At 40.0% G+C, this 17,806-nt stretch overlaps 1 protein-coding gene across 1 annotated transcript; it reads left to right on the top strand.

Moving 5' to 3' along the window:
• Positions 1–417: 417 nt before the first annotated feature.
• Positions 418–10,956, top strand: zbtb34 (zinc finger and BTB domain containing 34). Its single transcript, XM_034542211.1, has 2 exons — positions 418–705; positions 7,709–10,956. The coding sequence occupies exons 1-2, from the start codon at positions 688–690 to the stop codon at positions 9,266–9,268; spliced, it is 1,578 nt and encodes a 525-aa protein (XP_034398102.1). The 5' UTR covers positions 418–687; the 3' UTR covers positions 9,269–10,956.
• The last annotated feature ends 6,850 nt before the right edge of the window (positions 10,957–17,806 follow it).

Genomic DNA, 17,806 nt, shown 5'->3' with positions numbered 1-17,806 from the left:
TGTAATAGTGACCCAACAATCTCTCGCTCTCTCTCTCGTGCGTGCGTGCGTGCGTGTTTGGTGGTGGGGGGTACAGCTGCACAGGTGCACAGCTGGAAAGTTATAGACCAATGTCATCTCAGATTTTAATGAAGAAACGTAAGTGATCAAATAAGTACCCTACACCATTTACAACAAAAAAAATGCACTAAATACTAAATTAAATTTAATACATTTTGTTTTCATTGGCATGAAAGCAACAACAACAAACAATGTCGCCTAACTAAATCCAACTACATTGTGTGCCCCTCTCACTGTCAGTGTAAAGTGGAAGCAGATACGACTGAACTATATGCTACCATTCCGCGGGTGTAGTCAGTAGATAAGAGTATGAATATACGATAGCCACGTTATCTGTAGAAAAAAAAAATTGTAAACCGACTGTAGGGTGCATCACATTTATGTATGCGCGTGTATGTTCTCCATCACGTCGTATACTCGGAACATGATGTCTTAGTGCATAACACTGACATGAGCAAGGGAGGGGCTGCCGTAAAACACACCGATAGAATGAATGCAAAGAGCCAAAAGAACACTTCCTGTTGATGCAAAAATTGCAGCAGCAACTGTCTGACACATCTGGACTGGAGAGGGGGGGAGGCCTGGCTGTAGTGTAAGCGAACTACTGAGGGGAATGGACAACGTGTAATGCTAATCTGCAAAACGGTGAGTTTAATGGACTTCTACTTTTGCTTGGACCTATGACCGTAATGCGTTCGCAACGTCGGCGCGTTTTTGCCCTGACAGTGAAAGCATAAAAGGGACATCATTGTCGGCGACTGTACGCTAGCAGTGGTAGGCTATCTAGCGTTAGCCGCTACTCACACCGACTGGGATAGGGCGGCTGCGAGCTAAACTAGCGCTAACTGTTAGCATAAGCTAGCTAGCATAGTAACGTCAGCTATTTCATGACAGCCGACATAGTTTGCGCCCCGCCGTCGACGTTACTTATCTACTACACCAGACAATGCTGGAAAGACTTTTAACGAACTAAGAAAACAAGCATGACCAGCCCGCAGAACAATCCACAGCGCGTTAAAGTGTGAAGTCTGTCTGAAAGTTTCTTTTCGGAAATAATTGCTCGATCGAGGACGAGCTAGTGGAGCTAACGCTGTAGTTAGCTTTGATAGTTTGCGGGTTTGGCCCTTTGAACCGATGCAGGTTTTTAACTGACATTAGTCTACATACAAGTTACCGTATACATGAAACATGGTGGAAACGACAAACAAAAGCAGGTGGCTGTGACTGTCAAGCTAACGTTAACATTTGCTGCTCAGCTCGGTGGGGTAGCCCCCCTCCCGACCACCAACAGCTAGCTTAACTAACGTTAACTAGTAACGGAATGGTTGGCAATAAAGTTTGAGACGCCCCACATTTGCTCCCCGAGATATCGGCAGCATATGTACGTACTATGGGATCAACAGTACATGCTACTATGTCTGAGTGGCCGTAACACGGGTAAATGCGAGTCTTCGTGTGTGTGAGTAGGTACGAAAAAATAAATGTAATGTAAACCCACTCTACATTAATGCGGTGGCATCGGGCCCGTTTTTGGAGGGCATTTGTTCGGCCGAAAGATTAAAGATTCATTATTCGTAATGCTGTCTGCCAACAATGACTGTGCAAGTAAACTAATTGTACGCGAATTATGGCACGAAAGGTCAAAGTGCAGGTACCTGGCATGTTATTCTGTGCAACTGGGTTCACCCAGGTCACCTTTACTATTTATTCTTATTTCAGTGACATTTATTTGCTCGAAATCCAACAATCCACTAAGTTTAAAGTTCAGTTTGAAAGGGAGGGGCATCTGTATTCCAGGACAACTGTATCTGAAACTAGCCTAAATATGTTCACTTTAAGGCATGTTGGAACACAGTGGAGCCAAACCAATTACTGCTTTTGCATCAACAACCATTGTGGCTTCGCACCATTCAACCCTATGTGTACTGTCCCATTTTAGTTTGAACCGCCAGGTGAAATGAGTTATTGTACAAAACCAGACACGCAGATGCTCGGGTGCATACAGTAATTTCTGGTAAAAACAGGACTCTTGTCAGAGTTTCAACACATCCTGGAAAACCTGGAGACCAGTTGACTAATTTTACATTCATGAAAAACTCAAGGAAAATTAAAGGAGTTTCAACATGCTCCTATTTTCCAATTTACTACTCAACCTATCAGAGCTCTGCAAAATGGATAACATTGCCAGGGCAAAAATATGTGTTGGATCATATTAACTTTCTATTGATGAGACAACAGCATTTTTAATATCCTGGTAATCTGGACCTGTCAGAGGTTATTGTTTGTGGAAAGTTTGACGGAAGCAGTTAGCAGGCCACACTGTAAATGTGCAAATGCATAATTTCCTCATATTCTTCTTGCAACCTTTCCAAAAAAATATTTCATGTCTATGATATGGGATATTTCTCACTTAATTATTGTTATAGATATTTACTGTTTTCTAACTGAAGGAAAAAAGCTGTTGTGAGTGTGTGTGTGTGTGTGTGTGTGTGTGTGTGTGTGTGTGTGTGTGTATATATATATATATATATATATATATATATATATATATATATATATATATATATGTATATATATATATGTATATATATATATATGTATATATATATATATATATATATATATGGCGACTGTGGGTCAGTGGTTAGCAGGTCCCTCTTTCAATCAGGGGGTTTGCGGTTCAATCCCTGCCCTAGTCGTTGTGTCCTTGAGCAAGACACTTAACCCTGAATTGTTCCCTGTAGCTGTGTCTACAGTGTATGAATGTAACATGATTGTAATAATATCTTGGTCTGAATCAACTTCATGGAAGATGCATATTCTCTGTAACCTCACTGTTTATATTACCACTGGTTACAATAACCAACGTTATCTGTAGAGAGTAGCTTTATGCACAGATTTCACACCTACTTTGTGGTAATTTGGTGTTGTTAGAATGTATTCGGACATGTATTGTGAACATTCATACCAATTGAAAATGTTTGCTATACATTTAATAATTATCTGTTATCTGGGGTGTGCACGGTATAAAACTATTCCCACAAAAGCAGCCACAAACAGAACACTGCTGACACTTTTCAGTGTACCGTAGTCTGTAGTCTGTTTAAGTTGAAGAGTGGAGAAAAGTAACGTTTCGTCGGTTGATATGAAAAAAGAAATGACATGTAATGATAACAACGAACTGCCTGCACTGCAAATAGTGCTTTGTTGGAGACCAGCAGGTGTCAAACTTAGCAGAATAATGTTTTCCGCTCTTCGTCTGACTTTTTGGTGTCAAACAACAGAAGAAGCCGCTACTTAGGTACAAGCTCTTCTTGTTTGACCGTTCGGTCCAGCTTGGCTCTCTCATGGTTTTGGTTAGAAATAATCCGTTTTGTGTAAAACTCTTGAGAGAGTTTGTATGTATTCACCAGAGTTTGTGTTCATGTGTTTACATTCGGCAGGCAGCCTTGCAGTCTGAGCAATCTTGTATCTCTACACTTGGAGGAAGGTTGCATTAGCAGTTCTGTTTGACATGTTGACATGCTAATTTGAATGCAGTGTGTAATTTGCTTACGGTTATTTTAATGTAATAAAGTCATGAATCAAGTTTAAGCTTTAGTTATATATTATGGTTACAACAAGGATCTTTCATTTTGTGTTGATTTTGGCATTCATGTGGACAAAAGCAGTAGTGTTTCCAAATACCAGTTCCCCTTTGGGAAACTTCTCCTTTTACTCGATTAGGGTCCTATACTCTGTCCCTGGTTCTGGTTCTCCCTTGCCTTTCTTCCCTCCTGCCAGCAATATGGCTTGGGCTTCCAGCAGTGTGGTGTTGCTGTTGGCGCTGAGCTCGCCACCTCCCTCCGGAACTCTGACTATAGGGAAGTTGAATCTTTAGAGGCATCAATGTTACATATAGACGGTTTCATAACCAGTTTAGCGTAAGTGAAATCAACATTTAAACAACGAAACAATCTTCTCTCCCGCCAACTGCGGATCCCTTTCAACTGCGTTTTTGGACAGCAAGAACGTGACGTCACATTTAAACATGGCGGATTCTTTCTTGCGATAACCCTATCACACATAACGCTGTTCGGACATCTCTTTTTGATACCATGATAGAAACTATATTGAAAAATGTAAACAATATATTTTATATAATTTTGACAATATTTACCGTTATATTGCCGGGTGAATTATGGCGGGCAGGGTCAGACTACTATTTTGAATCAACAAGATGCCCTTTGAACTAGTTACTCTCATACACTTAATTCCATTGTGCCATCTCTTAGCATTGAGCAACACAGTACAACCAAGAAAGACACGATCTTGTGATTATGGCAAAGTTAATTCACTTAACCGCACTACCGTACTGTGTAATTCTATTGAGAATGAATATGTTGGAAAAGTATAAAGAAAACAAGGAGGGCCTCATGTCTTCCACTTGTGTTTTTAAGCATGTGAGTAGGCTGAAATAAAAGATGAAAACGTTATTTACGTAAAAATAAGAAAACTCACCCAAAGGCTGAGCATACAATATTTAGCTCTGAATACTTGACTCCCACTGTGGCTTAACAAGTTCCACAATGCAAGTTGCATTTTATCCTCACACCAGCAATGTACCTCACATCATACCTTTTCCTTTTGTATCAGAATTTAGTCTATTTTCATCTTTTTAAACTATCTGTTTAAAATTGCTCTCTCAACCTTTGCTTGTTAAGCAATTCTGTTCTGGGTCTGCTCTGCCCCTCAAGCTGTTTTTTAAAGTATGTAAAATGCTGCTGATGTTGAAGAAAGCATACAATGTCCGCTTGCTGACTTAGATTTTTATACTCACGTTTTTTTTTTTCTTCATTTTTTGAGTGACATGCTTAAGTTATCGGCTTTAGTTGATGTCTTACCGCGAGAGTTTTGCTGACCATAACTATCACAATGTACTCTGCTTTCTTTATACCTGCCTACCTCCAGCAGCTGTGTAAAAAAAAAAAGAAGGTTTATTACCACGCAGGCAACTTGTATGGAATATTTCTTGCTGAGTTTAAACATTTTCAGTTTTTCCCATGTGAGCCAAGCATGTGACCCTCACCCAGCATGTGCATCTCCACTACTGAGCATACATTCTTTGGCTGCCCTTCAACTTGGCTCCATTTAGTATGCATGCTGTTGGCAGCCATTACTGATGTGTTTAGTGTCTGAACATGTTGAATTTGAAGGCTGGTAATGGGGGAGTGAGAATAATACACTGTACACCTTCTTGCGATTCTCTGTTTTGCTACATCTTTCCCTCTCCTGTGCCAGGATGAGAACATATGGTTTGTAAGACAGGTGTCTTGGCAAGCTTTGGCAATTGGAGAAAGTGTTTACGTAACCAAAGTGCTGATAGGGACTCTGTGCAGAAGATCATGCTGAATTGCCAGGCTGGGGTTGGGAGGGAGCAGGAGGTGCAGAAGGAGAGAAGGGCAGATGGAGTGGGGGGAGATGAGGGTTAAGCTGGAGAACTGACACATGGTTTTGCAACACAGGAATATTTGCTCTTACAAACACAGAATCACACAGTAGGTGCAGTAAAATATGATTCACAGTGTTATTAGTTCTGCTGAGAAGGAAGGGTCTATGTCTATTAATGTTGATGAAGCTGCACAAATCAGCATACTGTTGTTTGAGGGTAATATGCAGCTACTTGTGCAGCAATGCCTTTCACGGGGGATCTAGTCTTGAAATATGTTTCAGTCAGAGTGTGAATGTTATTGTTGGTGTGCTATGAAATCTCTTAATGCAGGGATGGGCTGTTTTCAGTTGGAGAGTCTGACAAGCATTAGCCACAATTAGGCACTTACCAAACTGGTTGCATCAGTCACTAATGATTAGGGCTGTCAAAATGTACCCAAAAAAACATTTGACTATTTGTAAAATAAAAAACTATTCAAATATTTAATTTTGCGCACTATGTCCATGAAACCTTGTCCTAACTTGCCACGAGCGATGCAGCACTGTCCAGTGGATCGTTCTGTGCTGAGCTCTTATCAGACGCCCTGTTTCTATTTATTCCTGTTAATCACTTTGAACGCTTGCAATGGTCGAGCAATGCCTGAAAAAAGGAAATAAGGTGGCAGCTGGCTAGTGTGAGATTGCCTGAATGTTTCCTTCTTGTTGTTGGCTATATTATGTAAATATAGTAAATATAAAACTTGCTTTTACAAAAGGCTTTGTAAGATGCATTTTAAGAACGCTTAATGTATGCTCAACTGCCAAACAGAACCAGATTTTCTTCTTTCGCTGCCAAATGTGGCATTGCCTTTACCTTTCATGGCTTCGCTGTTATATGACTGGTTCCACCACTCTCAATTGTTTCATCAACTTACTTCTCAGTTTTCCTGTGTTGCAATAATGGTAATAGTTTAATGGCGACTGGTGATTCAAAACATTTGATAGGACAGAAGAGAAACCAACCCACGGCATCCTATTATTTTGCACTAGTTGTTTCTCCCCAAAAGAACACAGATTTCAGTGTATTGCAGTATACAGTGGGCAGATTACAAATGGAACAAGAGAGTCAGGGGTATATCACATTGGACAAAAATATACAGATATTGAGTGTCTTGGTATCTTTTTAGCCAGTTAAGTTAGAAAGTAGGAAAATAACTACAGTATCCATACTTTCATTTTTTACATCCAGAGTGCAATATATCTCCTAGTCAAACTTCCACTTCAGATCTATACAACCCAGATTTTATCTAATTTAATTTCAGTCATTCCAAACTGAAAAAACATTCCAGATATCCCTAATGTAATTTTTAATACTCAAAATATAAACACAAAGAATTGAATAGGGCTCAATATAGCCAATATAAAAAATGTCTTTATTGGGCCTGATACTGATCTTGGAGATAGTGTATATATTCATCTATCCTACTTTTGCTAATACAATTGTTCATTTATTGACTACACAGTAAGCTATCTGATATTATGTTTTAAACAGCCTACGCTAAAGGCAACACACATCGACATACATATTAGTCAGCATACCCGGCCAGAATAATATGTTCACTAAAATGTTGACAGTCAAGTTTGTTAATGTGACAGCACACAGCATAGTTTAGGCTGTTTAGTTCGCTGAGGTCCAACGTCATTCTACAGTTGAGCATTTCTCCTGTAGAGCTAATTTTATTATCATTTACAGCAAAGTTAGTGCTGCGTGCATGTTAGAAAAGCTACAGGCTGGGCTTGTGTGCCCAGGCTGGGCGCCTCTCATGTAATCGTGACCAGGGATTGGACAACCTTTGCTTCAGCCCATTCTGGTCTCACAGTTAGCCTTGTGGGTAATAAGGTTCATGTTAGTAAAAGGTTCATTAATAATCTTGTCAGCCTTGAAGTGCCTTTGTGCACGTTGAGCCGGTACAAATTATGTGAACTCATTTAAATGTAACTCCAACTAAATATATCAGACTTGAGTTAAGGATGAACTTTGTAGGCTACTCAGATGTGCTCTATAAAAGGCTTGGCATATAAATGGTCATATACAGTACCATATAAAAGTAATTTTGTCATCTTAAACAACTTTCTTAATCATACAATATAATAGTTTTCGTTAACTGTGAAATTAAAAAAATGCTGCAGTGCATCGCAAATGTTTCAAAACCTAATGTTTTTTTCTTTTTCTCATCAGGCAGCCAAACTGGAGAAACATATCCAAGAAATGGACGACGGCAGCTACATCGAGTTCGATGTGCCGGAGTTCAGTAACACTGTTCTGACCCAGCTCAATGAGCTGCGGCTGCAAGGGAAGCTGTGTGACATCATTGTTCACATTCAGGGCCAGCCATTTCGAGCCCACAAGGCTGTGCTGGCAGCAAGTTCACCCTATTTTCGTGACCACTCAGCTCTCAACACCATGAGTGGCCTTTCCATTTCAGTCATCAAAAGCCCTGAGGTTTTTGAGCAGCTCCTTTCGTTTTGCTACACAGGTCACATGTCCCTGCAGCTCAAGGATATTATCAGTTTCCTCACTGCTGCCAGCTTTCTGCAGATGCAGGTCATCATTGACAAGTGTACCCAGATCCTGGAGAGCATCCACTCCAAGATCAGCCTCCCAGCTGGTGTTTGTAGCACAGAGAAGGATGCCTTGCAGACCAGCGGCAATGGGGTCAATGACAGCAACCTCTTTGTAAACCCTACCCAGATCTCCCCCCCTTACTACTCACGGCAGCCTCAGGCAGGACACGAAGCGCGCTTTGAGCTGCCAGGAAAAAGCTTGGGCCGGGGTCGACAGCAGCAAGAGGAAGGCCAGTCGGACCGAGGCAGTAGTGATAGTGTCTCCGAGCATGATGCTCCCATGGAGGCAGAAACAGAGCAAGTGGAACTGATCGGCAAAGATGGGCAAGTAACGGATGTGCATGTGAAGATAGAGAAGACCGACAGGCCCACTTACTCAGATAGTTCCTCAGCCGGTGATGATGGCTACCATACAGAGTTGGTAGATGGAGAGCAGGTATTGGCTGTCAGTGTGGGTTCTTATGGTCCTGTCATCCAGTCTGCTGCCTATTCTTACTCAGGGCTGTCCTCCCCGTGCTTTGTCAACCTCACCAACTCCAGTCCTTCCCGCTCCATGCTCAGTGGCTACAGAGGTGGACGAGCCAGGGCAAAGCGCCCAGTGGCCATCCCAGCAGGAGTGCTGAGTCATATCAAACCCGGCTCAGATGACACCGAATCAGCTGTGGGAGCCACAGGGTTGGAGAATGATGTGCGAGAGCGTAGCTTGCGAAGCCAGTGGTACCCCTACAATGAGAGACTCATTTGCATCTACTGTGGAAAGACCTTCAACCAGAAGGGGAGCCTGGATCGCCACATGCGCCTGCACATGGGAATCACCCCATTTGTTTGTAAGTTCTGTGGCAAGAAGTACACAAGGAAAGACCAGCTGGAGTACCACATCCGTGGCCACACGGACAACAAGCCCTTCCACTGTCAGATATGTGGCAAATGCTTCCCATTTCAGGGCACCCTTAACCAGCACCTGAGGAAGAAGCACATGGGAGCAACAGACGGGAGCAATCATATAGACTCTCCAGAGATAACGGAGGGAAGCGCAGATCAGAAGGACCAAGAGGATACGACTGAGGTGATGGCCTTTGAGGCGCAATATGCAGAAGAGGCACCAGCCCCGAATATGGAGGAGAGTTCAAAATGCAGTCCAGAGGAGGCTCAAGCATCAAGATGTGATTTTTAGCTCCTGCTTCAGCTTAAGGAAGCTTCAAGAAATGTTTATCTTAACTCAACTAAAGGACTTTTTTTCTTTTTAAATCAGCTCCCTCTACTATAGACATTTCTTGCGTCAAGGGTTCCTGTCAATTTTGTGAAATTTAGATGTTGAATGCTGAGAGTAAATGGGTGCTTTATAGAAATTTGATTCTTTCAAGCAAAGGGAGTAACAACTTACTATTTTTGAGGAGGTCCCAATAATCAAGACCCCCTGATTGATTTATCTTTTTATCTTTCCATGTTTTTTAAAACATATTTACAGAGTTATATAGGCATGTTGCAATAATTGATAATGTGAAAGCTCTGGTAAGATGCTTGTCATATCACCTTTTTACCTGACCTGTTTTTGCACATGTGGCCACAGGAGGTCACTTACTCACAAGGAATGATTTTTCTGCCAGTGCAAAGCTTCGTGTGACATATCCGTTCAATACCTCATGATGCAACTACATACTCATAAGAGACAGTATTTTAACTTAAATGAAACTCACCAGGTTCTACCTCATAGCCAAGAACCTACTAGGCACAGATGTGTTTACCGTTTGAAATCCGTTTTAGGTTGTATGTGCATTATCTTATTGCCAAACCCTGTAAAGAATATTCTCTCAACACAAAGCCTTGATACTTCGGGGAAATATTCCTTGCTGATTGTATGGATCAGGGACATAGTTCCTGAAAAATATTTCATGGTCAGCCAGGATTAAGAAGGTGCTATGTTTGGAGTACATAATATTTGCTAGCTTTCTTGTGTTTGTTTTTCGCAAATGCAGACAATAGAGTAAGAAAATGGCCCGCATATGTTTTGCTGTCTTATAACATTTGTTCGACACAACACTCAAGAAGTGTGTCTCTTATCACTACTGGAGATCTCTATCTGTTAGCCAAAGGGTGGTTCTAGATACTGTCATCCATGTAATGGATGAATTACGTCCAACCGTGAAGTCATTTTATTCCTCTATACTCTGATGGCAGACTTATACTGAATTATTGTATGTGTAAATTGTTTAGTCCTGATGTAGGCTTTTAGGTTAATACTCAGCGTCTGTCGGAGACAGGAGTACTCATTGTCAACTCAGCACAATAAGAACAGCTCTGTATCTGTTCACATATATCAATATAGTATACTAGTCTGAATAATATGCAAATAGAAAGAACAAAGGAATCTCAGCCATTTCGACATGGTTTTTCTTCCATTATTTGAAAGAGCTATTGGTTTGTCTCCTTTTTTCCTTCTGTCCTACCTTTTTATGATGGGACGATTGATCTGTTCTCTGCATCGGTCGTGGTCAAATACAGACTTGGAACAAGTTATCCTCATTTGTTGATCCTACTTCATGACGGTGACATAAATGGGCCAAAGCTAGGCTAATGGGACGTTCACACCAAACGTGTTGCGAATTTTTCGCGTGAGTAGAACCCATGCAAAGTCAATGCACAGACGCGAATTGTTGTGAATTTCGCCGGGCGGTGCGATAGATGCGAATGGCGTGTTGCGAAATTTTCGCCAGAGTTTAAATATTTAAACTTTGGCAAAACCTTTGCAACTCGCGAAGTTGTGAAAGCCAATCAGCGTTGAGATGCTCCGCCCACCTGGCTGCTGCTGCTCTAGTAGCGCTGGAAGCGGAAATTATGAACCCAGACACAAGGGCGTTAGATGTTCCGAAGTTTATGGGATGTCCACAACATGTATAAAGCAGAACTAGTGGTTATTTCTTCCGTGGTCAATGGCGGAAATTATAACTGTTTTTACGGAGACAAGCCACGGAGATAAGCCACGCCCCCTTTTCGCGACTGGTTGCGAAAGACGCAAATGAACACAACTTGTCTGGCGAGTAAACTGACGCGAGTAAAGCGTTGCGAATATTCGCAACACGTTTGGTGTGAACGCACTCTAGGCTAATAGGTAAAGGTTGTTAGCGCTAGCTGGTGATCCAAAGTATTGATGCACTTTGCAGAGTTTAGTGGGCGAGATGGGTGTTGTGCCATTGAGAAAATGTGCCAATTTCTGTCTTAATACCAATGCAGTAGTATCAGAGTAGTACTAGCTTCACAGTAGTGATCTTGCTCCTGAGTAAACATTTTGTGAACTTTGATGAGACTGCAATCACATGAAAACTATTAGCTTCAAGTCATGCATGGAAAGCATTTTAGCGATACTGTTTGAACCGTGGGGATCAGGGACGGGGGTGTTGTTAGTAAATAGAGACATGGGTTTAATTCCATTGAGATTTCAAGGAATCTGCTTTCACAGTAAATACAAAAGAAGGCACTTAGAAGGCCTGAATGGTTATCTTGTGATATTTAAGAAATTTAAAGCTCAGCTGGGTGGTCCTCTTTGTGCTATCCTGCTTTCTTATCTGCCATCCAGCTGTTTAATACTTTTTTTTGAAGAGCACCTGCTATACGCTTGTATTCTGTCCCACCTGGTCCATGCTGAATTTGTGTCAATGAATTGTTTTTTTATTAATTTACAGTTTCCATATAATTTTCTACTTTGTGTGCGTTTCGCAGGTGACTATTGTGTTTTGTTGCTTATGTCGATTGTCGAGAGCGCAGTCCCTTTTTATTCCACTGAATCTGCGGTCATTGTCTTCACTCATTGACAGCAAAGAAAGCAAACCAAAATATAGGGAAATTTTGCAAAAATCTGTATAGCTAGCTTTTCTTTATCTTTGTATGTAAGGATTTATCACACCAACACTTTTGGTCTTCACTCCCACAGTCTGTCAACCTGTACAGTAGAATGTTTCCTATGTTTTTATTTTTCTTCTGTCAACCGCTGATGTTGATGTTGCAGGTTTGGCAGCTGATCTGACCTCACCAACATCAGTAGCTGAATAACTTGATTCTGCCTCTGATGATTCTTGCCCTTCACCTAGAAAAAAAGGATGACATGCATACCTCCTTGTCAGTTATGTTTTGTGAGTAATGGGTACAAACTGCTAAAAGGACTTTGTGCCAATAGTTCACACCAAAGACTAATAGTTGATTTTTAACCGTACATTTTGACTGTACAGCATAATTGAATGCTCATTTGGAAGACTAGGTTCTTAATTTAATGTAGGACTAGTTCATTGCTATTTGTAAGGAATGTACGTTTCCCAGCTTTATAACAATCACTTGTGTAAAATTTGAACAATTTGCTAAGAAGACATTAAGAAGTGAAGTCATAAATAACATAATATTAATATTAAGCCATACAAAAGCTGATGATATAAAAGGTGTGCAATAGGTATTATAATTGTTTAAAGCCAATGTAAACAAAAAAAGAGAGAAAATACTTTACAAAAAGTGGCATCTTGAACTTAGTGCCTTGCCACAAGCTTTACATTTTAGATTCTGGCACTTAGATTCCTGTGCCTCTTTCATTTTGTAATGGAGGTGTTACTGAGGATGAATAGAAATTAATTCATGTCATTCTTGTCCATTATGTTGTTTTTTTCAGCTCAAGTCCTGCTCCCTCATTTTTGCTTTTTATCATTCAACCTGTTTTTTTGGTTTTGTTTATTGTCACGGAATGGATTTTAAGGTTTAACTGATTTTGTAGCAATTGATTACAATCAAATGAGGCAGACTTGTTCCCCACAAGCTGTTGCCCCGTGTTCAGAGACTACACTGTTTCACTCCTCGCCAACCACTGAGGACAATCTTAACAATGTATGGTAGTTTAAGGCATTTCAATGTAGGAAGGAGATGCATGAGAAACACAGATCTACTTCCTCTCTGTTCTCTCGGAGCATCTGTCAGGGGAACAGCTGCTTGCATATTTAGCAGATAATAAACTGAATATTTGGGGAGAAAAACAGAACAAGCCCCCATATGCTGTAGCTGAATTGCACATTGCTCAATCACAAAATTGTATGAAAATACCAATGGATAATTCTGTAACTTTATTTTTGTATTTGTGTCATCAATTGTGCACTTAGGTTTTTTTTATTATTATTTTTTTAATAGTAAATACCAATTCCATCCGGGAAGTCCAGTTTATCTCTGTTACCCTTAATTAAGAGATTCAGCTATAATGGCTTCAACCACTTTAGGAGGGACCTTTTCCCCTTAAATGGTGCTTTTAGACTAGTCCGATTTTTTTTTTAAACAAACCCATGTAATCATCATAGGTGAATAGAGGGGAAATTGTTTTAATGCTTTTCATGAACTATAGTTACTTATGTGATACACACCTACACAACCAACTGAACTTGACACACTCGAATCGACTTTGTCACCTCTTAGTTCCACACTTCTAAGAAGAACAGGAGATGCATTGTGGGCCACAAGTAATCAAAAGGAAGCGTTTACAGGGAAGGCTGTCAGACTACTTTTTGAAATTGCAGCTCGTCCTATTCTTTTTATAATAAACTCACTTCAGGTAGTTTACAAACACTGATACAGGCTTAGAAAAAAATATCTTAAGTCTTCCATAGCTTTTCTGTCAGTTTCTGTCCACTGTGTATTATAAGAAAAAGCAATAACCTTTTTAAAAGTGGTGTATTGGAATCATCAAGCCTATTGAAATATTGGCCTGTCGTATATCAAACAAACTGAATGTCAGGGAGCCGTTGAATGGAAATAGGACCAGGACAATTTGATATTGATTTAATTTTTTATATATTTTCTGAAACTTTGGACAGGTTGACTTTCCTCTTCAGAAAAACATATAAATATAAAAAGCGGTGTTGCTTGCTGGTGTTCTAAATGCTCATCAAAATCCAGTGGTAGTCAGTAAACGGCAACACAAGGACTGAGCGTGTGGTTCAGTCATCAAACTCAGTAGCACTGTTTAGAGTTGCACCTCCAGCTCTGTCCGATAATGAAAGGGATTTTAGGCTCTATAGCCACTGTTTGGGAGCCGGCTACCTGTTGTCATGTCGGGGTTCATTGGTTTCCTTTGGCTCCACGGCACTGAGACTAGTTGTAGTTGTTCTGGTCAAGGGGGACGTTTTCAGTCAAGCTATTGTTCCTTTTACTTTTACAACTCCCTAAACTCTGCACTATAATGTTTCTGGCTCATATGTATTTGGTGACAAGGCAAAAAAACAACTTAGAACTCAGGGTATATAGTGTTAAAAGTGGTCTCATTGGACATACTGCTTATGTCCATAGTATAATTGTACACTTCTCTTCAGGTGGGGAGACAATTCCTCAGTCAGTGGTTCCCAAACAATCTGCCTCAATGTCTCAATGAGCCCATACTTTCCACAGAGCTGAAGCTCGAGGAGCCCTGGAGACCATGAACTGAACCATGATAGCAGAAAAGCCCCAACCCGTTTTGTCCACTCTACACACAACCTCACAACCCAACTGTGAACCTCAGAACTCTACTGTTTTGTACATCTATGAAGTAAATAAAGCTAGCTCGAGCTGATTTGTTGTATCTATTGCCATTTATGAATTTATTTTATAGCATGAAATAAAATATATTTATTCAAATTATATATTTTACTCATAATCATTCTGTGCTGCTTTGTTTTGGTTTTTAAGCTTGTAAATTGCTTTTTTATTATATAAAAAATGTCAATATAATAATGCGTTTGTAAAATAAAGACGCTCATTTGGCTCCGATTTGTCTTTTGTGTTTCTCAAAAATGTATTTATTTACTTATATATATTTACATGTGCTTGCAAACTCAAATGAGCCAAAGCAAAAACAAACAAAAAAGACAGTCATTAATTCTGTCAACAACATTAATTCTGTTTAACAACAAGACATATCAAATGTGTTTCTGACATACGGTAGATGACTACCATCTGGGGGAATATCTGATGTATGTGCACCTTTGGCCCTCCAGAGGGAGCTGGAGCTTAATAAATACACCTTGGAAAGGTTGCTCTTTAGTGCCAAGAGCTCTGCAGTTTAATGTAAACAAGATGTCTGAAAACCAAACTGCTTTAATTGATAGGTTACTGGTTTAAAAATGAAGCTATACACATTTTGTTTATGATAATCACCAACCAGATGTCTGAAAATACCTTTTTCAATTTCAAAGTTCTCTTGAGACTGACATTTTTTATTTATTTTCACTGACATTTTCTTGAAATAGTTTCTAACTATTCTTTCAGACTGCATATTGCAGTTTGTCACTGAGTTTATTAAGAAATATTCCAGTGTTTAGACCGAAACATTTAGTCAAATATTGTGTCACTTGCTGATCAGTAACGACCTAATACTTGAAACATGTGATAGGAAATAAGTATCACTCTTTGCTGAAATTGGTAATGACATAAAGGAATTGTTTTAATGTAAGCATTATAATCCTAAAATAATGAGCTCAATTACGTAGAGTTTGAGTATAAAAAGACCCACAGAATACAAGGCCAGGAAACCTGAGGTTGTCACATTTGCACAATGATTCCTTAACTGCATTCTATGGTTATGACGTATTGGGGCTCTCTATAATGAACTTTAACAGTTGGACTGATGTGAGATTAACATCTGATAATATCTACTTAATTATTGATACTTTTATTATCAGGATTAGTTTTCTTATTGCAGTTTTGCAACTAGGACATGGCCGGTGGATCCTTCAATTTTGTTTCATTTGTCTTATGCAGCCACAAAGTCCTAAAGCTCCAACCTTCTCACACATCTCAGTTAAGAAAGTGTCATTTATTCCCTGTAGCAGGCAGGTTCTCTTGCTGCCTTGTAATTTGATAATGTGACCCATTAGTTAATTAAATCCAAAATGGGAGCAAGCTGTTTGTCCATAACTTACTTTCCCTTTAGGATAATTTGGAGTGGTCTCTGAAAAAGATGGAGCCTTTAAATATTTTTCCATATATGCCATTTGACATTATTGTAATAGGGCTGATGTGGAAACAATTCCTTCATCAAATTGTGTCTGACATATTAAGGATAATCACAATCCACCATATCATATGACAATGGAGCATAATTGGCCTGCTTAACAGTTTTGTATTTCTCTGCTCCCTGAATGAGATAATGCTGCCACGTTACAATGGATTTGGTAGTTAGGAGTGCAGCTTGTGGGGAAGAAGAGGAAAACAGGTGGAGGGTTCCCACCTACACAAGATGAAAATACAATCCTGTGGTTTGAAGGCTTGTTTATTCATGGAGGGATTCCTTCTAAGAAGCCACTGGAAACTGCATCTCAACCAAAAGAGTGCGAACAGAGACATTTCAGAAAGAAGGCATTTTCCTCTATTTTATGTGTCACATGGGTATCACCACTGCCATGCCCCTTCAGGAGACCTGTGGCAGGTCCTCAGAAGTCCTGAGTATATTAACTCCAATGGGAGAAGTGAATGTGAATACCGATTATGGCTGATTCTTTCATGTAAAGCTTGTGGCAAGCCACATATCTTCCAAACATTTTGAAAATAGGATTAGCACTTTTCCGACGGACAAAATCTATGGAAGCCCATTTCCACCTCTGTGAAGATCTTAATCTTTTCATCAAAGTGTCAGAAATGGGCTTCCATTCCATACATATCCGGAGAACACTTCGCTCGAGACCTTTTGCGGTCTCAGCAACAGACTTGCGAGATCTGTCAACTGACGTTCGTGAGTGCAAAAGTAACCAATTTCCGTAATGCGAAAATATGGTTAGCTGTGTATACATCTAACGTAAGCAATATAAAATAAGGAAATACGCAAAGTGACAATTTATGGAAGTCTGACAGTGACTCTCGGCCTGACTCACTCAAACAACAGCCTGATCCCCCGCGTGCCATGGCTGCAGGGCACAGGCCTCATGTGGCTGCAATCAAGGCTGTGACCAAATGCAAAAGACAACAAAGCACAACAGGTAACAGTTAAGGCAACTGTATTCACTTAAAACATGACCTTTGGCGATGTTAAGCAACCAACAAGGAATGGTGTCCACTAGCTTGTCTGTGAATCTAGCTGCTTGTTAGCTGACGTTAGCTGCTGTAGATTGACAACATGGGTTTGTTTGATTTAACCTGAATGTTTCCTGCTAATGATACTGAGTAACTGTAACGCCAGGGAAGTCACTAACGTTAGCTAATGTTACGTTATAGTGAAGTCCTTGGATATAATATTCATAACGGTGCTTTCACTAAGATAGGTGAGAGATTAACCTGAGCCGAAATCAAGATTACATCACGGTGTTAGCTGGAGGCCAAACGAAGGAAAGGCTGGAAGCTAACACAAACCCCATCAGAGTAGTGTGGTGTGTGTCATATTTGTACAGATTGTAAAACCTTCTGAAGCTAATTTTTGATTTGGGCTACACAAAATAAATTTAATAGTATGCCAAATAAATGTCATATGAGTGTGGTCTGTCAAAAAAAGTATATACAATGCCATGAAAATAGCATTCAAAAGTCATAGTATGTCATAACAAACGTAATAAATACCAGTATAGTATGCTTGTTATAGTAGTTATTCAAATAGTCGCATTCTTCCATGTCTAGGTATGTCTTATGATGTTCATCTTCTTTCTTCCCCAGATGAATGCAGAGTTTCCGTACCAAACCTGAGGGTGTCCAAGTTTGTGGCTCTGTTCCATAACCTTGTCTCTCC

Source organism: Cyclopterus lumpus, chromosome 9, assembly GCF_009769545.1.
Source record: "Cyclopterus lumpus isolate fCycLum1 chromosome 9, fCycLum1.pri, whole genome shotgun sequence".
In the NCBI taxonomy this organism is placed as follows: Eukaryota; Metazoa; Chordata; class Actinopteri; order Perciformes; family Cyclopteridae; genus Cyclopterus; species Cyclopterus lumpus.
The sequence above is the reverse complement of the archived record's forward strand: the minus strand, read 5'-3'. Positions and strand labels throughout refer to the sequence as shown.